A 21,351-nucleotide genomic window follows, 5' to 3' on the forward strand; every position below is an offset into this window, starting at 1 on the left:
CTCTTCATAAATATCTTATAGTATATAGATAGTATCCTACTCCCCTCATAATACATACACATAATTATCACCTCCAATTCCTCTAATAGGGGGGAGTGGACCCCATTTTTGGGCAGTGTTTTTGGACAGGGGTAGGGTGGTCATTTCGACCCCTATGTGAGGAATTGGAGGGGATAATGATTCTAATACATACGTATCTGGGTTTTAAAATTCAGGATCGGAATAAGTCAAGGATGATCGATCCCATTCCAATTTGGATTAAATCGAAATCAGCTGGGACGGATCCGGATCCTGATTCCAAATTTTAGGGGTCCAACGGGTGCAACAGAATGGGCTAGGTTTTCCAAAAACTAAAGCTCATCCCAAGTCAATGTGATAAAAGCCATCTCAATTCCTTCATAGAATATCTATATATTGATCGATACCACCAATCCCCCTGATTACCAGTGCCCAGCCCAAGTCAATGTGATAAAAATTTGACAAAGACATTCTATGACTCCAAAAACCATCTCAATTTCCATCACATTGATTAATATTTAGGTCATAATTTTCATTTTGAATAACGGGTAATATATGATCGTCAAATAAGTCATATAGTCAAATTTAATGGCCTACCTCCATCGTATGACCCACCAATATGGGGGCTCCGCACCCTGTGTGTGTTGGTTCTAAGTGCCTTCGTTCTGGGGGATGGAGGATTCCAGCCTGCCCACATGAATCACTGCACTTAATTCCACCACCTCAAATCCCCAGGGAAAACATGCGGCATTGCAGCAACATAACATTAACTATTAGCGAACCTGGCCTGCAACTAGTAGCTCATGTTTGAATTGCTTTTAAGGAAAAGAGGAGAGAATATTAGACACAGGTGTATGTATATGAAACCTTCAACATCATGGTGGATATTTCTATGGTGTTTCACCTTCTTCTCTGGGAAAGAATGGAGGGGGTTTACATTGGTGTTTCACATCAATACAGTAAACTATACAGCTTATGAGAGTAAGGAGTCACTATCTTGAGAACCAGCAGCAAATAGCTCCTCTAGCTGGTCATCAGTCCACTCTGGTAGTGAAGTACTTGAAATACGTGGCAGCTTCTTAACTACATTCGTTCTCCCAGCTTCATGATCATTAGGACCCTTGACCATGTCTGTATCCACTACCTTAGGAGCATTTTGGCATCCACTACTATTGCTGTGAAAGCTTCCCAAAGGTACATGTTTAGGATGTCCCCTATGATTATTGACTGTTTTCCCTTCTTCACTGTTGGAATCTATTCTTACTGCCTCTTCTTTGGCAGCATGATGGGACTTCCTACTACTACTGCTGCTGTAAAAGTGGAAGCTTCCTGCTGCTAGACTATGTTCCCCCTTTTCACTGTCAACATCCATTCTGCCATCATCATTGTCATCTCTTCTGACAAAACCAGCTGTGATTCCATGAGCTGCTCCGTCTGTCAAATGTGATGTCCTCTCCATAATCCCAGGCCTAGTTTCTTTGCTTTGTTCTGATCATCCAAAAACTGAATCAACAGATTGCATATACACTTCTAAAATGCATCCGCGACATTCTGATCGTGCAAGAAATGAATTAGAGCAGATGCTAATAACCTACCTCTTCCAGAAACAGCAAGTTTGTCTCCAGATACATCGTCATTTTGTTTTGGAGGAGGTCCACATTCTTTACCGAAAACCTGTTAACAAGATAGTGTCTGTCAAGTTGACAAGCAAGTTATTTGGAGGATAAAACAAAGTACCTACTCTAGATTTCTAAGGACATGGACATGAGGAAATTCTCTGCTTACTGGGAAACAGATTCAGTTTCTATATGATTACATGGTTAAATTCTAATAGTCTTTTCAAGAATCACCATATCTTATTTTCATATGATGCAGCGTTACACAAGAGGACGAAATAAAATTTAAATGTCGTAGTCATTTACTAGCAACAACAACAACAACTACCCAGCCTTATCCCAATTAAATGGGGTCGGCTACATGGATACTTTCAAAACAAAGTAAGGAAAACTGAGATCCACACAAAGGGAAATCAAAGTAAGAGGAATGAATAAATGAGATAAGAAAAATGAGAAATAACGACATGATTATTTCCATGGTCAGTGTTCTTAAAACTAACTCCATTGAACAGTTGGGGTGGGGAAATCTGTTGTAAGCAATTTCAAATCAGCTGCAATTGGAACTAGCCACTCTCATATAGTCACTCATTTTTTGAACAGCTGATGGCTCAATTCAAGCCATCCTTTGACAGACACATGGTTTTGACATGTAGAGCATCCGAGGATCAGATTGAACTGCAAAGCTTCTCAATCAACAGTTTTAATGATATGACTTAACAGTTCCTGTCCACTTCACAAAACTGCTCAAGTGTGTGATCGAGCAACATAGCCTAGTTGGCATAGAAACACAAGTCTACAAATTATTTCAAAACAAAACTTAGTTTGTAATAATTTTGTAATAATCTCATATCATCAAACTGTTGAGGCTCTAAGCTTCTGTTGCTCTAAAGGTGGGGATCCTGGACAATTCAAATATTCAAGCCATCTTGAATTTCAAAGCAAAACACAATTTTGGACAGACAAGTGGTAGAACTTCCTAGAAAAATCTAGAATAGTTTATTTGGGGAAATAGAGAGGCACTTTCATCCTTCAAAGGTGAGAATGAAGCTTTTAAAAACAGAAATGTTCCTCTAGTTACCCAAGAAAGCATCTGATAAGCCTCAATGCAATTACCATCATTTCATAATGTTTAGTGGCATTGTGTATTCTCAATCATATTCAGAAGGAAAAAACTCAGAACTGATTACTGGAATACACTCCTACATGATTTTCACTTGGTTACTTGGACCCTTTCCTTTTCATTCCTCTATTTCTCATCTCAGTTACATGTAAAATCAATGTTTATTTTACCAATCCTTTCATTAAGTCATGTGAAAGTGATTCATAAAGTTAAAAAAAATTCTGTGGCCTGCAAGATGAAAAATGACCTCCATGATTAAACTCCAGCAAAACTACATAAACAAAAAACTGGTAAAATCTGCAGTATCTGCTTTAAACTCATAAACCCTTTAAGAAACACCCTTCCTTTACTCCCTCTTGGAAGTAAAACAACACAGTATGTTGAATGTGATTCTTAAATGTTTAATTAAGTAACCCTCTGGGGGGGGGGGGGGAGTATGGTAACATCTATCCAAGCAGATGTTCTTCAGATTCTCTTTTGAATATTTGGATCTCAACTTAATGGTGAAACAGGATTCAGTTGGGATAGGACTTAGCTGAATTGAGTTGTAGACATCAAGCCAAGGAACATATCATCATAAAAAAATGAAAAAAATTGATTTGGCTCTGAAGCTGCTAAAGCTATTGTTCATCCATCATATCTTAGCTGCATAATGATTAGTAACAAGTTTCATTAGGCCCTTATTGAAATGAAAGCAACACATCCAGCTGCTCAACCAAAAAATGGTGGCCAGCTAAGTCAATCAAGTGCCTCTGTGGACTGCGGTAGCCCAGCAAACTTGTAAATGACACTACAAATAGTGGATGACCCCTGCCCTATGTAATGTCAAAAAAGAAAAGACGGAAAAAAAACTTTGGTAAAGTATCTAGAAGGGTGCGGTTTAGCCTATGGATCCCAAAAAAGGACAAATGCTTTAATAAGTAATGAAATTATTTGGAGGACACATCAGAATTACATTATTGATCTCCAAATGAAAGCAACAGAACAATAAAATAATAAATCTTTCCAAGTTAAAGGAGCAGGTAAGAAAAAACAAACACACACCTTAACCACATTATGCAGAGTTATATTTAGATAACATGCTGACCAAGAAGGAGAGAACACGACAACCTGGGGGAGAAGGAGCTTATGTTAGTGTCCTAATGTATATTGAAATTTAGTTGTTATTTATTCATCCTCAAAAAAAAAATGTATATTGAAAATTTTCATCAGCAATTCACTATTCATGAAATGCAAAAGAAGAATAAGAAGGATATTTGAAACCTCTTTTAGTATCATAACTGCACCTACAGATATGTCCCTTCCAAACTCACTCTCTGTTAGAACTTTACGATGGATGCTTGCACTAACGGTACCCGTAGGATACTGAAAACAAATAATAGCCACAGTACATCATTGGAGAAATCCCAGCAAAGAAAATTTCAAAATTAAGTTAATAGTGGGATTCAAATACTCCTACCTTCAGAGATACAATCAAGTCACCTAGCCCATTAGGCACACAAGATTTGATAACTGCAACAACCTAGCCATTAAACAACCGAAATATGATACTGAGGCTCCTATATGCTACAATACCACTTGGGAAATTCAACAAGAACAGTGAAGGAAGCCGTTTTCACCCAACGCCACAATATAAATGTTCAAGAAACTAACACGGAATACCTGAGGCACCTTCTCAATGCCTACGCGTGGCTTAATTGAGCGTAAAGGAGATCTCAGAGCAACACCGTCTCCACCACATGAACAAGCCCAACAAAGAACACATTTAATCAATACATTAGAAACCACCACCGGAAATTGACCAAACATCAGAAAGAAAAGAAAGAAGAGGGGAAAAGAGGATACCAAGGAAATCCAAAGCGCAAAGCCATGAATTGGTCCTAAAGTCCTCGTCGCCATCTCCACCTTCGTGTACCCTCCTAAGAAACTCCTGAGTAGGGATTTGTTCTTGAGAACAAGAGAATTTCTGTTCACGATAACGAGCATGCCGGTGCATGGCGGCCTGAAGGGCGCCTGCAGGACCAGGAAGGAGACGTAGAGAGCTCGTCGATGGACCCTGCTGCTGCTGCTGTTCTTCCTCCTCCTCGACCTCAGAAATCTCAATCTGAGGCAAGCGATGATCAGATTGAGAATCTAGGGTTTCAGGGAAGTGGATTTGGGTTTGGGATTGTGAAGGGCGGTGAAGTTGCGAGCAGGGCTCAAGAGAAAGGGAGAGAGTGCGAGAAGAGCAGATGATATCGGTGGTGGGCTTGTTAGATTGTTCCGGAAGAAGGTGGCGCTTGCAGAGGAGAAGGGTTGAGGGACGGAGCAGTGAAGGAAGATCTGAGTCGTCCACATCTAGTGCTTCCTCCCATGGTTCCATTTCTCTGTTTCTTACTGTAAGGCGGAGGAGAATTGGCGGGAGCACAAGGCAGCGAAAATGAACACTGGATTTGATATACGAGCAGAGTTGATCCAAGTCTCATAGACTGTGACGACTGATATGCAAAGGAATAATGGGCCAGGGCTTCCTGGCTGGCAGTAAAATGAGCCTTCATATTAGTGGTCTCCAGAGGCCATTTTAGTAACATAGGCTAAAGCTTGATTTTGTACATATGAATGCCTTTGGTGTAGTTTGAACTTTGAACATCTTAAGCAGTACAATTAGCTCCAACACTGACACTGTACCCTATCTTCTTGCTTGACTTGTTCACGGTGTTCGAGCCTACAAACAAAATCTTTTGCTCGCAAAAATGATTGGACCAAGTTTTCCTTTTTCCATAGAAAAGAATTTCTTCTCCACTAGTGATGTGATCATATGATTAGACTTCGATTTATCATTAACTTCCACACCCTATTGTTTATGATCACAAATACCCCTCATGGGTTCAATCGGAGGGTTAAATGTCTATCATGAGGAGATTCTTCCCTTGCCATAAATGATCAGAGGTGACAATTGTACAACCAGTCTTAGCAAGATCCAAGCATAATTCACAACCGAGACTAGAAGAAGCGTTAGTCACCATCACTGCGACACCATGGCTTTAAATACATCTGACCGTCATCCGTCATTTCTTTGATTCTTCCTTTGTTAAAGTTTTAATTAGAGAAGTAACTTTGTATAGTACTCCAGAGGTTGGCCTGTTGTAGACTCAATATATGCCAGATGAACTCCGAAGCATCGATAGGGTAGTGGTTTCTTCAATCTCAGCCATCTCCTCCTCAACCGTGTCATCAAAAGCTTTTGTTAAAACAGAAACAATCAAAAACGAGAATGCAGAATGGAATTTTATCCCATTCCAAAACGAGGTCCGTTCTTGAGAACATTCCAAGATTCGTTCTAACAAGAATGTATAACAAACTGGGTTCTTGGTGTTCCTGAACACATGCTAAAAATGCATACCAAACACAACCTGCGTTTCCTATCACCCATGGTGAAGAGAAAAAACCTCTTAATCCACAAGATAATGATCCTTAGAATGGACTAAGAGGATAATTTAAATAAGGGGCAGAAATTAATGATGGCATTCATTATTCAATCAAATCACCTTGAAAGAAAAATATTCTCTCTTCACCTGGGTGGCTTAAAACTTCCTCCCTCGGAACCGGATCCTCTGTAGAGCAGCAGGGCCGTCCAGTGTTCCCCAGGCACGCAGCCCCAAACACCGCTCATGTGTTGGGCTGCATGCCCATGGCAGCAGGGCTGTCCGATGTGCCCCGAAAGCCCTGCCTCACCACAGAGGAGCCCTATCCCCCTCCCTCAGCTAAAATCCTTTTTTCTTTTCTTAAACCAACTCCGCCTCCCTACCTTCCCCTTCCCTTTCCTTGTAACTAGACTCAACCTTATGTTACAATGAAGCACAGATATCTAGATCGAACAAGTATTTAATTGCAATTTCAAGAACCTCCTGAAAACAATAACATCAAAATCTGAATCTGTAGTGAAATTTCGTATCTATTAGGCTCCAAACATAATTATCAAGGCTCCTAGGCCACCCAAGGCATTAGAGGGGGCCTAGATGCAAAGTGACACCAACAAGGCAACCAAAGTGCCTCGACGCCTAGGCCACGGCTTGACAACTACTCAGATCCAACATGTTTTATGCTCTACATAGGAAGTTATGCCTGAAGAAAACAGCAAGTGCTGATGGCAAATTTTGAAAATATTACCATGGGGGGGGGAGGAGAAAAGGCAAAACTGGATATCAAGTGATGGGATCATCTTACAATATTGGCAAGAAATTCACATTCTTACATAGGCAGTAGAAATGCGCTACAAACAGCACAAACATTTCATCCTGTGCTATCTGCAATGCCTCAGCATGTTATATACATGGGATTGGCGGCACCGAGAGGCTCTCCCAATTCCTGGAGAGATTTTCCTGAACTCTGAGTTGATACTTGATAGTGATTCCTTAATCATTTGCTAGGACTGACGCAGAGTTCCACGTTCCAAGAGTTCTGACAAAACGCTCCTCATCTTCTCAAGGGAAATGGGTTTCAGTAGCACACCTTTCATGCCAACTCTGAAACAGTTATCCTTTGTGGCCCTATCAGTATTCCCAGTAAGTGCCACAATCAGTGGCCTCTCATGACGTTTCGTGATCCTTTCATTTATTCGCATTGCAACTTCATAACCACTTGTCCCATGCATGCCAAGATCCATGAACACCACATTGTATTCAGGAGAAACAACCCGCAAACACTCGTCAGTGGAGCTTGTGACTGTAACATCACATCCGAGGTGCATGAGAAGGCCCTTCGTCACCATCCTGCTAACCCTGCATCACCACAAAGTAAAGAATTCCATCACCACTTGTATATGCTACAATACAAGGCTCCTGTTACAAACACAGATCATTCCACAAGATGACAGTATCTGCAGAATCAATTTGTGCATACCATCTGGATAAAAGATCTGCATGCTTTTGATTTATGATCTATAGAACTTTCAAGAATGCTTAGTCCTTTGGCTCCATGCTTGAAGCAGGAGGTTTAAAACCCCAAAAAGAAAGCACCCCTCTTCAAAGAAAGGTACCCTCATTGCAGTGCAAAAAAACTCAGAGTGAAGCTATTTCTGCGATGATGGCAGGCTGCTCTTTGGTCATTCTGACTGCTGGATTACAGGGTATTTTCTAGATTGGGGAATCAGTCAAATTAGTGGGCCCATAACAACCATTTGGCCTTCCATACACTGGACTTTTACCTTTATTTGAGCCGCCCGATTTTATTCAGAAAAAGAAAAACTTTTTCCACCATCTTTGAAACATATATCTTGGCACACAGGAAAGACTGTTTTGAAACTTTAGCACATGAGTAGGGGTTAATTACACTGCTTGTCCTCAGTTTGTGTGTCACATAGCTGCCATTTGGCAGAAAAAGCCACCACTGGAAGAATTGTTTCTGTTACTACTACTGGCAGAAACCTAAACATAAAACTTAATGCCAGTGGGGAATCTTCAAATAATTATAGCAGTCAAACCATTGCGAATGCTGGTTGGTTCTCCTCTAATTGACAAACAAAACAGAAATTTTGAAAGTAAATTAAACCAAGTCATCATTCTTAATCCACCATAAGAGATTGGTGAACTAAGAATAAATGAAACTAGTGAGTATTTTATGGGGGTCGGGTGTAGGGGAGGAAGGTGTGAACGAATATCTTATCAAAATCATCATATCGCACGGTAACAGAAACTGCAAGATAAGATGTAAGGGCAGACATGTTTCCTCTGTACTAGGAATTGGACATGAACGTCAAGGGAAACCCAAATAGGTGAAAAAATGATATGCCTTAAAAATCTATTAAACAGCATAATGAACACAAGTTAAAGCAACTTCACAGTGCACACAAATCAGAGTTAAAAGAACACTTTTGGATGACTCCAAAACATAAATTTGCATCAACTGTAGCTGCCATACTGACCCATTGTCATCTAAAATGAGAACTTTGAGTCCTGGAAAATTTGCTTGCACACGATTCAGAGGTACAACACGGTGGTCTGGCTCATTTGAACGCCCTGCGATTCCAAGTTTTACAATGAATGAAGCAGTACAACCCTTGCCAAGACCTTCACTTTCAATCCATATATGCCCCTCCATGAGGTTTACAAATCTGCTTGTGTAATATGAAAAAGAATAAAATAAAATAAAAAGAAAAAATGATGAAAACATTCTGGACAAATTACCAGAAGCTATTACCAGATAAGTGTATTAATGAAAAACATTGCAATGCCAACTTAATGCTAGAGACTTCTGTAAATAGTGATAGTGATCTCTTTTAAGAATCACCGAATTATCCAGAATACAAGTTAAAGCTGCAAGGCAAGGGAATCAACAAATAACAAACCTCTTACAAATTGCAAGCCCAAGTCCAGAGCCATCAGAATTTCTATTTGCTACTGATTGATTTTGTGCAAATTTGTTAAATAATTTTGGAATTTCTTGGGGGTTAATTCCTAACCCTGAATCTTTTACCTGCATGATTAAGATAGTATCTATATGATCAACTTCATCACTCAAGGAGTAGAAATTGTATGTAAGAATTTAAATGTGTGCACAAACATTATCAACCCACCTGTACTCGCAAATAAAAGTGACTATCACTTGGTACTGGGAAAAAGTCAGGTGCTCGAGCATCTAGTAAAGGTTCTGATTTGGCAATACCAGCAGCAATTGAAATACTGCCCTCTTTTGAGAACTTTACAGCATTACCAACAATATTTAAAATGGTTTGCATAAGACGTTTTTCATCACCAATGGCATACTCTGGCAAATCCAAAGCAAATGATATTGACACTGATAACTTCTTAACAGATGCAATGGGCTTGATCAATTGAACAACCTGCATTGACAAACAGGCATGATACCATATCAAACAAAATTCACCAGCAATTGCAACTGAACAACCTATTCTAACTAAATATCCACAAGGCATAGTCATCTTTTACCAAACAATATTACCAAGGATCATAAAACCTACCTCCTTGAATACTGCATGAAGGTTGAATGTCACAAGGTCAAGTTCAAGACTTCCATCTTCAAGCCTTGAAAGATCTAAAACGTCATTAATGAGTGTTGCTAACAGGCTACTGCTCTTTAGGATTGTTTCTACCATCAGGCGTTGTTCCGGTTTAAGTTCAGTTTCCTGTAGCAAGGAAGAAAGTGCAATGATTGCATGCATTGGTGTTCTCATCTCATGGTTCATAACTGCCAGGAAATCATTGCGAGCACGAATGGCTGTTTCAGCCTCTCTCCTTGCCAAATCCAGTGCTACATTTTGCTCCATAAGCAGATCCCTTGCTCTCATAGATTCTTCTAGAATTGCAGCATGAGAAAGGGCAACAGCCACCTGGACCCACAAGTTTAATAGTAATTATTGTATGAATAAACACCTTTCAACCTGGCGGCCAATTAAGAAACAAAGTACTATCCATTGCAATTAAAGGGAAGCCAACGAAAACTTGGTTTACATGGAGCACAACATAGATGAGCCATCCACAAACGGCATAGATGTCCATCATTAACAGACCTAAAACTTGACATAAAATTTTGCAGTTTTAACAAATATCATATTCTAACCCCCCCCCCCCAAAAAAAAATATATATATATATATAAATGAAATTTGGTTTAGGATTATTCCAATATTTATAAAAGATTAGTATAGTATTTGTGAAATTCAACATATGTAGATTTTCAAAGAAAATTTCAACATATTTAGTCAGTATATAGGAATCAAGTTGGAGTCCCAGCAATCACAAGTTAGATTGGAGCCATCAGGAATTATTTATTCCCTTTCTCATCAGTTCTCCCATTTGTATTAAAGTCTAAGAGCATATCTGAGAAAAAAAATCAAACATGACTGACACTGTTTTAGAAGTTAAAATGAAGTTAACTCTGTTACTCAATAAGTCATAGAGCGTTCAATAGAAGCAGCAGTAATCTATAGCACTATTTCAAATTAAGAAGAATTTTAGGAGGGGAAAAATTAAAAGGCAAAACAAAAGAGAAACTTCTGCAAAAAAATCAAGACTTGTATTTCCAGTCACATTCAATTTTGGGGAGCCCCAGACCTCAAGATTGTTTTTATCATCTATGGAAGAAAAGCTAACCACAAAAGATTGTTGTCTGGATAATAATTTATTTTAGGAATCAAGAGATATCCCCGGCGCACAGAAAAATACTAAATAGTGATATCAATCAAACGAGCAAACCATAGATTAAGAAATACTTAACATTTTAAATTACTCCCTACTCCTAATGAATTTGAAACCTCAGTTCAAGAATAGGGATAAATTGTCCATATAATAGCTCTTACACTTCAAAGACCATCCTGAGACAAGACTAGCACTTAATATTTGAAAAGACTGTACCTATAGTATCTGAGCATTGAGCAAATAGAACAGCATACCATGATAAAAAATAAAAAAAAAGTTCTTAGCAATCAGATTTTGGTACACAAAGCAAACTGCCTCAGTGAAACATAGAATTGCAAATATTCAGCTAAAAAGTGAAAGCACTACAGAAAAAAAGACACAGAGCATGATCAATATATGAAAGACAACTCAGATGTAATTTTTGGCATCAATGCATTTAATTGACTAACATGAGTGCACATAAAGGAAAGGGAACATTACAATGCAATTTTAAAATCTTCAATTCTACTGGTAAATCACAAAAGATGGAGGAATCAATTCAAACCTGATCAGCAACCACTTGCACAAGTTCCAACTCGTGCCCGCGCCAATGCCTTGCACTGTCCGAGGGAAGCATCAAAACCATCAATGCATATCGTTTTGTGGAAAGCTCTGGCCAATCATAAATTTGGAAATTTGACAGGTGTAAAAGTGGAACACGAACAGCAACCACCTCCCCAGGCATATATTTTTCAGCAATATGACGAAGTCTTGCCACAGGGGAATTTGGTGGTATTTTTACTGCGCGGTCACTACTAAAAACTTGATTAATCACAGGAAGATGAATAGGTACTGTAAATCCAACAGGGTTTTGGTGGCGTAAAGTGTATGAAAGTTGAAGCTCCAAACCAGTACGGGTAGGCATCCATAATGCACACTCCTCCAGTGCCAATGTTCTACCCAACTCAATGAGAGTTGTTTTCAGAATAGTATGCCTATCGAGAGTGCTTCTAATCTCATGAGTAAGCATTCTAACATGCCTGCCTGTTTCTTCTTGTGTACGAATCAGGCCCATCTCACGATCAAGTTGTGCAGCCTTATTTTTCAAAAACAACTCCCTTGTTTTCACACTCAATAAGTCGGGAATAATGTGCACAAGCATAAGGGCCGTTACACAAGAAACAAAAGCAGTCAAAACTTTTGCCGTGGTTATTACAACTTCCACAGTCCTTGAATGTGTACTGAAAGTCCATAAGTTAATAAGGTGTGTCGCACCACAGAGAACTATAAAAGCCCCAAATTGCACAAGCACCCATCTATAAGGGAAAAGTGCAGATTTCTTTACGAAGTAGATAAGCTCAAGGGGAATAGAAAAATAAGCAAGTGCAATGAAGAAGTCTGAAATGTACTGGTATTTCATCAATAGTTCATCAGCTGGCCATTGTGGCTCAATGCAGTTGCAAGACTCCATCTTAAGAACCACCTAACCTAAACCACAACCTCCTTTCAAGAATTATAGAGACCTGCACAAATAAGAGAGGAGATTTGTAAATAGATATCAATTGCTTGCTGCAATAAATAAATACAAAATGAAACTAAAAATGACCAAGGAGGAAAAAGTATAGTTGCTACAATAGACTGATCTCAGACAGAGGCCAAGTAGGACAATGGAAATAATTCAGATGGAAAATTATCTTGCCTGGTTGAGTAAGTTAGACCAACAAAACTAAACAGTAATTCTTCTTTCAATACTAGATAACTTTTGGGAGGGCCTTCTTCCAAAATTGCCGCACATCCAAGTGCCACTGATCTATGATTTGTAAAGCAACTTTCCCCCTCTCACTAGGCCACCCATGTCATGTCCACCATCAGTTGACACTTGATTGGGAAAATCTGTGTCTCTTGTATAACCATACTCAACTTGTAACATGTTTTAATAGATTTCCCAACTTTCAAGTTGAAGTTCCCTTTATGTTGTTTCTTTCATATGTTTTTCTTGTGTTTCTTTACAAACAAATGTTGTAACATGCCTATCTATATTGAGTTTTCCTTACCACTGACTTGCTTTTCAACCTAGATAATATAAATTAAGACAAAGAAAACAAAGTTCCCTCCATACTCAAAACCAAACAGCCTTTTAACTTTTTTGAAACTTGGAATGTTCTTCAATAAGTCAAATACATATAATATACTGCAGTCTCCATTCTGGATTTCAAGAGGTTGTGTCAAACACGGAATCTGTATCCATGTCTCATGTCTCTAAGAATAGGAAACTCTCTTATTTCCAACCCCCCCCCCACCAAACCCATGGAGCTATGCCCTTTTTTCAGATGGAATAAAGGACAATTTCTATTCAATAAAAAATATTATCACACAGCATAGGTGGGTCTGGGTTGCCACTGACTACAAGCAGGCCTGCAGCAACTAGAACAGCAATATACTTAGAGACATACTAAGAATTAAGTACGTTCAGCACCTACCCTAAGGCCACAATTCAGTAAACCAGAAAGGTTCTGCCAATTTTGGTGGATATCCAAAAACATGATGCCGATTGCCGGATGGGTTACGAACATATGTTTATACTCCCTTCCAATTATATACATTCCCCCCTCCCCCCAACACCCAAACCGAATTGTGGTTCTTTAAAATAAACCTCGACCAGCCACTTGTTGGCAGAAAGGCTATCAAAATACCACACCAGGTAGAAGCTGTTTACCCTATTTTGCATTTCCATAATTCTCATTGAACTTGTTATCAAGTACAATAGTTCTATCCTGCATTAGACACTTAATGATGAATTACAGTCTACATGTCCAAGTCCTGGCACATCGAAACCTATCCAGGTGAAAGTATTGGCCACAGTCTAAGCATTAATTCATGAGAGCAGCTAAATACATATGACAGAATACTAGAGAACTTTGATATTCGATGGTGATAGCTTGAACAGTCAGTAGTTCAGAATAACTGTTCAGTGCCCGCTTTGAGCTGCAACTCATACAAGAGGAAGACCAGCAGATCAATAGTTCATGCTGGTAAGAATGCAACTATGGTTTTATGTGCTCTTCAATGAGGAAAGAAAGAAAGAAAATGAAAATTACTCTCCAAGCCAACTGACACATAGAATTAACCAAAATGAAGAGTCTGGTTCAATTAGAAAGTCCGAATTTTGAAAAAGTAACAATCAACTAATGGTATGTCAATCCCAAAAAAAAAGCTTAAAGAAGGGGGAAAAAATCTCCTATTTATGGAGAAAACATTTGTGAAGGAAAACAAGAACAACTATACATACAATGAATGGCTATTCATAGCAAATCCCACCCCAAACCATCAAATGCTTTTCCACCCTTGCTTCCCTCACTTCCGAACTGAAGCAATAACTATTAATGAACTTAAAATAACTCTAACCCAGTTCCTAAGATCTTCTTAAAACCCTAGAAATCCAATAAGCTACCAAGCAAAAGCACTAGAAAGCTCTCTGGAATCTCCGCAGGTCAAAATGAAAATCCTTGCAGAAAAAAAAAAAAAAATCAAAAACTGAATTACTAACTCACCTGAATCTCCTGGTTCCGGTTCTGATCAAACAGGTCGATGATCAGAACCAGCTCTTGCTAGCTAACCACCATTCCCGTGAATCGCGACAACCTCTTCACCAAATTTATTTTTTTTCATAGAATATCACATATATGGGGAAAAGAATCAATCAAAACTCATCTACATTACTTTTGCTCTGAAAGAGGGCTTTTTAAATCAGGAAAAAGCGAAGATTTTTAATTTGCACTGGGGCCAGGCCTCTGGGTGCATGTACCGGCTTCCCCAAACAGAAGACTGATAGTGATAGCCGTGGGACCCACCGTCGTCCTTACTGTACAAAAGTACAAAACTTCACTTGTGGGTGCCCAAAAAAAATCTTATCACGAACCCTCTCCCATGAGGGTGAGCTCGTGGGGATAGTGGACCCGGCTCACCTGCCCCTTGCATGGTTCTTATCCGACATCTGTTATGTAAATTGACATAAATGCCCTTATCTTGCATAGCTGTCAAGCACACATTGTATGTGCAGCATAGAGCTGAGGTCGGAGATCGGTCTTCGCCGATTCCAGTTTAGTTGAAATCAGTCAAAAATGGTTCAGAAATCGACCGAAATCAACCTGAACTCAAATCGTTCCTGGAATTGACAGATTCGGATTGACACTTGACAGTAATTCGGATTAGGCTGAACCCGATATCGATTCTATCGATTCGAGGGAAAAAGGTCACAGAGGGGAGCAGTTCTCTATCGGGGTGCCTAGGGAAATTTTTTTCCTATACGGTTCCTGATCGGTGCGGTTCCCTAGTTCCTTTCAAAAGAGGAGGGTGGACCCCATTTGGGCAGACTTTTTGGTCAGATGCCTCGGGTGAGTTCTACCCCCTCTTATGAGAGGAACTAGGGAACTGCACCGGTCAGGGAACCGTAGACAATAATTGTCCAGAGGCCATCATGTGCGACAGTCAATGAGAGTGCACTGGCATTTCGGGCCGGGGCGATAATTTTGCCCCCCATTGTGTCTAGGCATGGTTGGCGCCCCACAAAGAACATTTTCCCTATTTATATTTTGATGGATCGTTATTAGGGAAAAGTTTTCATACATGGTCGTGTAAACCGTGTATGTGAGAGACTGGGAGTTTCAAGACATTAATTAATGGGTGAGGATTTATGACTTTTTCAACTTATTGTGAGAGACTCTTTCACGTACATAGTTTACACAAGTCGTGTATGAAAACTTTACCCTTATTATTATTACAAAGGTTTGTTATTATTTCAATGTCACAAAACATCCATTGTACCACGTGAAGAGATGATATGTCTATTTTGACAATTGAATAAAGAGAGCATGATCTAGATTAGAAACCTGTCAAATTCCAGAGTATAATTCAATCAAACATCCCTTTTTTGTATTTGCACATATCTTCTATATGTTCATGCATATGTACAAATTACACTAGAGTTTTTTTTTTTTTAATTTGAATTGCCTATCCCACTCGTCTAGGGAGAATGCATAGTAATGCCAAGAGTACCAGCACACATGTATGGACATGCACAGAATGTGTCAATACAAAAAGGGTTATTTGATTAAGAATACTATAAAATTTGATATGTGGCTAATCTAGATCATGCCTGCTCTATCCAACAATTGAAATAGACATACCAGTTGGCAAAATATATTCTTTGTGACATTTGGAAAAATGACAAACTAACCTTTGTGACAATAATAATTCACCTTAATAAAAATAGTAATATTTAGTAGATATTTTTAAATACTTTTTCATATGTAATGTATCTATTTCTTGTGTTTTATGGAGATGAGACCCAGATATGAAGGTGAGCACTTTGTGATTGGGTTTGGGATACGGCAGGTTATTTCCCCCCCCCCCCCCCACCTTTCATTTTTCAAGTTATTTTTCTAATAAAATTTTAGGGGTTGCCCCGGGTCCTCGATAATATTCAGGTACAAAAATAAAAAATAAATGTATTTGTTTATACATTATGAATTAATTGAGTTATTTTTAGCTTATTTACCTAGGAAAAAAAATTATCCTTAAGCATTTTTTTAGCAAAAAGTTTAATTCTTAAAAAAAATTTGTGATTGACTATGCTTTTATATAAATTTATGTCATTTAAAAAAAAAAAGGTTTTTGTCTGTACCATGAAAAATGATTTGATAAACTTTTAGCTTTAATTAATGTTTTCATAAAAGTTTATAATTATGATGGGATAGGGTTCCCTCTGGCACCATAATACTAATTCTGGCGAAGGAGGAGGCTCCCCAAATTGAATCGTCAAATAGGGGCTATTTAGGACATTTCACTATTTAATGCGAACAACAAGATGTGAGAGGGCATGCAAAAGTGATCCACACAGTCACACACTATCAATGTACGGAGACTTTTCCCCAATTATGATATACTGTGTAATTATCAGTGTTGGTTTAATAGTTCTTTAACTTTATTTAGTAATTAATTGTGAAACTACTTTCTTGCTTAATATATAATGATTAGATGAGGTTGTAGTGTAGAAGAGATACAAGTAGACACTTGGATGGATTTACCCAGCCCAATTGAGCTCACAAAACTCAAACCTAATCAAGTTAAAAGGTGGGTTGAATTGGGCTAATCCGTCAAATGTACATCTATAAAGGATGAGGGTATGGAAAATAATGATGTAATTAAGGATTATAATACAATTAAGATTCATGGTCCATATGCAAAGCCAAAAACCAATATTATAACCACTATTTTGAAATATTTAATAATGTCTATAGATATAGTAGATGGTCATTCATTGTTAATATAAAACGGAAAGTAATTTATTTGTTATGTTATTTTTTAATGTGTATGCTTATCTTTCCCATTAGGGTTATCAATGAATATATAATTACTTTGTTGGTCTCGCTTCAGTTCATGATTAAAGAGCTATCTAACCCATATTATAATGTCTATTTATTTTTTTTAATTAAAATGTCTACTTATAACTTATGGAGTGCAATTCGTAGTTTTATACGAGTTGTAAACGAAAGTCTAATTTTTTTCATAACAAATAATCCATGTGCAAGACACATGACTTAATATGTTGTATTAAGAAAATACGAGAGCGGGGTTCGACATGCCATTACCCAAAGTCACACCCTTCAATAGTTACTACATTGCTATGTAGGTGGGATTAAAATTTTGTGTATTGATGAACCCCTGGGTACTCTGGTCATATGTCAAGTATCAATTTAATCCAAATTTGTTTAGTGGTAAAATAATATATTGAAAAAGCTAGGAACTGCACAATGGGTGCATCATGCATGGACATGGATAGGAGAGTAAGCCCTAAATATATGAGGTTCATTGAATATTATAATGAAACCTGACATGTTGTCAATAGACACTATTTTCTAAATATCCAACTGTTATAATTTTCAAATCACTTTTCCATGTGGTGTTTTACTTATGGATGAGGGCACGTTGGAATATTTCTCCCATTAAATATAATAAGGACATGTACTTATGGTGCATTTTCATGAGTTAGTTCCTATGATAGAGCCATCCAATTGGAATCTTTTGATATGATTTTTTTTTTGGTAAACAATTGTTTCATATGAATGAACAAGGGTTAAAGGCTACTTGAGGATGAGATGTGACAATTTGTGAAGAATTCAGCAAAATTTATCTTGGCAAAAATTGGGCTAAATACGAATCAGTTTGAATATTCATGAGAATAAAAACAAAGTTATACGTGTTTTTAGGTTCCAAAAATAATATGTGAAATGAATAATTCAGCGTAAAAATTAAAAAAATCCAAAAGAGCCATACAGTGCACCTAATAATTAAAGAGATAAAAATTCAGTCAAAAAAATTATAATCTTTTATATAATCCTAAGCAAATTATTATTGTCACAATGATTTGTTATTTTTTCAAATGTTACAAGACTTTTACTCAACAAAGCAATAAAAATTAAACATATAATATTTTTTTAGAGACACTGATTGCAAGAGAGAGAGATAATTCATTTGAACACTGCATTTCTATTTGTATAGAAGTGAAGCACATCTTCTGAACAGACATATTTGTCCATTTTGTATTTAAACCGTTAGATCGATTGTCACACGATCTAACGATCCAAATTAAATAGAGATGAAGTTGTTCATAACAGTCACATCATATCAAACGTGACTATAGGATTTTTTAATCCAATGGATCTGATCACGTTAAAAATAAACGTATCAGATCAGATCGCTTGCATCGCGATGCAAGCGTGCGTACGCATCTACTGCCCACGTCATGCATGCGCGCTCAGACGGCTATGTCGTCCTCGCATATACATCGTAAAATGTCTCCCTTTTCTGGTTTAACTTAAGAGATAAATAAGATAATGTAATAAATACCATTTATAACTATTGTAGTTTTCCAATGCGGGACTAAAGCACTTTACCAAAATCATATAACATTTAATTAATCTCTCATCTTATTACAATCTATTTAACACCTATTACAGTGGCCATTTCATTATACTTATGCCAAGCTTTTAATATTTTGAATAATCAATTTATGACTTTGACCGTATCTCTTTTTTTTTTTATGCGATATTCTCAGGGTCACAGTGAGTTGTTAACATACTTATGTTAACCATATAAACCATACTATAATTATGATAATGATATCATTGTACGATACATCAATTTTTCATTGCCAATTGTCTATTCTATATGACAAAAAAAGGAGCCTTGTTGTAAGTTCCAATGAAGGTAACTGTAGTATGATAGGTAATAGGCTCACTGTAAATCAATTATAGTTTACTCCAATCAATATCTTTTTTTTTAAGTACGCATATAAAATCAAATCTCAACCTTTCTTTTACCAAATTATTCCGGAATCAGAATTTGCTAACTATGAGTCCTGGTCAATATCATAGTTATTTCTAAAATATCTCATAGGTAGGGACCATTGATTTTGATAGCAACAGCCTATCATCGACAACTAACCTACTATAACTAAGTAAATGTGGTAACCTTTTTAAAACCAACCCAAAGAAGCCATCAAGTCCAACTAAGTATGGGTTTTTTTTTGGGTAAATTATATATAACCCTCTGGTTTTTAAACGAAACTCAGATCACCCGCCCCCTGATTTTTGAAAAAACTCAAATCAACCCTTGACTTAGACCCCAATATATATATATATTTTAATGCAAATATTTATTTTTTTGAATGTGAAAATTGCATTATACGTTGTTATTGAATAATGATTAATATATATATATATATATATTAATGCAAATATTGTTTGTTTTGAATGTGAAAATTGCATTATATGTTGTTATTGAATAATGATTAATGTATCATGATTGGTGAAAAAGCTGTAAACTTTTTCATATCCTACCTACCATCTAATGATATTATACTTTAGGAGAACATTTTCTCATCCTCTCACAAATGATGTTTGGAGAACTCTTTTAAGGGAGAATGTTTTATATGCCGCAGCGTAGGCTGTGCCGAGGCACATGGGCCTGCCTCTCAGGGGGGCAGGGTGGTCATTGCACGCACCCCCATAAGCCTAGGTGCAGCCTACGTTGCAACACAGAGAACAACGCCTGCTCTTTTAATTATATCTCCTTCTCCTTGAAAGCTAAAAGCTTATTACGTTCAACATCCCAAAAAAAGAAAAAAAAACTTAGTGTATTTTGTAATGTTTATACAAGTGCAAAGAAATAAGAAACAAAAACAACCACATAATATGCGACTTATGTAATTTGTAATTTGGCTTCTAGAATTATGGAGTACAAAAACAATAATTTATCAACAAAGTAGTTTAAAAGAAACCTCAAATGATTTCCATGTCTATAATTTATGGTTTGAATAAAAGGTTATTTGATATTTTATCCAATTTACAATTATCTAGATCCATTGATATATTTGTTGCAGTGACAATTCGATCAATGACTATCACCATATCAACCGCGATCGTCTACGACACATTTGCCCGTAGCGGCCTATGTGGTGTAGACTGAGTCGCACGTGCAATGATTGCCTTACCCTCGCTCGGGCAAGGCGTTTGGGCAGGGGTAAGGCGGTCTTTGCATGCGCGGCCCAGTATGTGCCGCACAGGCCGCTATGGGCAGTGCGCCGTAAAGGGTCTGGATCCGTTTATGAAACAACTTTACTACCTTTCAAGGTTTGGATCGTGTCAGTTGATAGAGGTGTTGTACAATTTATGTTATTGCAAGTAGATCATCAACTGGGTTTGGTTGCAACAAACCATTTGTTTCCTTATTTAGTTATTGCCAATGAAGCCAACAACAACAACAAATACAGTCTTATCCCAACTTAATGGGGTCTGCTACATGGATCCAAACAAAACAAAGAAGGAAAAAGGGAGGTCTAAATAAAGAAGGCGGGCTAAGATGAGAAATGCAAAAATAGAAAATAACAAATGAAAGATGGAAAGTAAAAAAAAATAAAAAATTGGAAGATTTAAGTAAGAGGAACTAGTCACAACCCAGTATGTCAAGAGAATCTCAATTAAATGGGGTCTGCTACATGGATCCTTGTCCTCTAATAGACTTTATCCGAGGTCAAACTTGATACAAGACCTAGGCTATACAAGTCTTTCCTCACAACTTCATTTGTGGTTATTTTAGACCTTCCCCTAGATTTTTGAACCTTTCAAGATTATATCACTCTTCTTTACAGGGGCGTGATATGATATCGGTTGAAGGGGTTATGAAACTCATTCAATCTTACGTGAGACAAATAGGAGGACCCTTTTTTTTCCAGTATTTGTTGATTCACACTTTAACCAGATAATCTAAACTCGATTTCGCATCCGTCGCTGAGGCTTGCTGGGGTTGGGCTTTCCCCATAGGCCATACCAACCAAGCCCACGCGTTAGCTCGGCTTCCTCCATAGGCCATACCAAGCCCCTGCAGTGTAAATATACGAAACAAATAAAGAGGAGAGGAAAAGAA

The 21,351-nt window shown here is 37.7% G+C and overlaps 2 protein-coding genes across 3 annotated transcripts; both read right to left on the reverse strand.

Annotated features, from left to right (window-relative positions):
- Positions 1–761: 761 nt before the first annotated feature.
- LOC122651143 lies at positions 762–5,219 on the reverse strand. Its single transcript, XM_043844466.1, has 8 exons — positions 4,600–5,219; positions 4,417–4,493; positions 4,214–4,276; positions 4,018–4,119; positions 3,799–3,864; positions 1,614–1,692; positions 1,268–1,506; positions 762–1,222 (listed from the first exon to the last, which is right to left on the reverse strand). Exons 1-8 carry the CDS (start codon positions 5,114–5,116, stop codon positions 992–994), a joined length of 1,374 nt encoding a protein of 457 aa, XP_043700401.1. The 5' UTR covers positions 5,117–5,219; the 3' UTR covers positions 762–991.
- A 1,640-nt stretch (positions 5,220–6,859) lies between these two features.
- LOC122651142 (ethylene receptor-like) lies at positions 6,860–14,515 on the reverse strand. 2 transcript variants are annotated; one of them, XM_043844465.1, is made up of 7 exons: positions 14,418–14,515; positions 11,447–12,389; positions 9,713–10,081; positions 9,308–9,574; positions 9,080–9,207; positions 8,657–8,845; positions 6,860–7,514 (listed from the first exon to the last, which is right to left on the reverse strand). In XM_043844465.1, exons 2-7 carry the CDS (start codon positions 12,335–12,337, stop codon positions 7,160–7,162), a joined length of 2,199 nt encoding a protein of 732 aa, XP_043700400.1. In that variant the 5' UTR covers positions 12,338–12,389; positions 14,418–14,515; the 3' UTR covers positions 6,860–7,159. The 2 variants fall into 2 exon arrangements, with proteins under 2 accessions (XP_043700400.1, XP_043700399.1); XM_043844464.1 differs by having other exon boundaries at positions 11,432–12,389.
- Between the last annotated feature and the right edge of the window lie 6,836 nt (positions 14,516–21,351).

Source organism: Telopea speciosissima, chromosome 2 (assembly GCF_018873765.1).
Source record: "Telopea speciosissima isolate NSW1024214 ecotype Mountain lineage chromosome 2, Tspe_v1, whole genome shotgun sequence".
Taxonomy (NCBI): Eukaryota; Viridiplantae; Streptophyta; class Magnoliopsida; order Proteales; family Proteaceae; genus Telopea; species Telopea speciosissima.

Excerpts from the sequence above, each read along its gene's own strand:
- LOC122651143 (XM_043844466.1), bottom strand. The coding sequence starts at position 5,116 with ATGGAACCATGGGAGGAAGCACTAGATGTGGACGACTCAGATCTTCCT. Across the intron at positions 4,277-4,416 it reads GCATTGAGAAGGTGCCTCAG|GTTGTTGCAGTTATCAAATC; the intron begins GTATTCCGTGTT and ends TTTAATGGCTAG. Across the intron at positions 1,507-1,613 it reads ACTTGCTGTTTCTGGAAGAG|AACAAAGCAAAGAAACTAGG; the intron begins GTAGGTTATTAG and ends TTGGATGATCAG.
- LOC122651142 (XM_043844464.1), bottom strand. The coding sequence starts at position 12,337 with ATGGAGTCTTGCAACTGCATTGAGCCACAATGGCCAGCTGATGAACTA. Across the intron at positions 10,082-11,431 it reads TGCAAGTGGTTGCTGATCAG|GTGGCTGTTGCCCTTTCTCA; the intron begins GTTTGAATTGAT and ends TTGTGGGTCCAG. Across the intron at positions 9,208-9,307 it reads ACTTTTATTTGCGAGTACAG|GTAAAAGATTCAGGGTTAGG; the intron begins GTGGGTTGATAA and ends TTAATCATGCAG.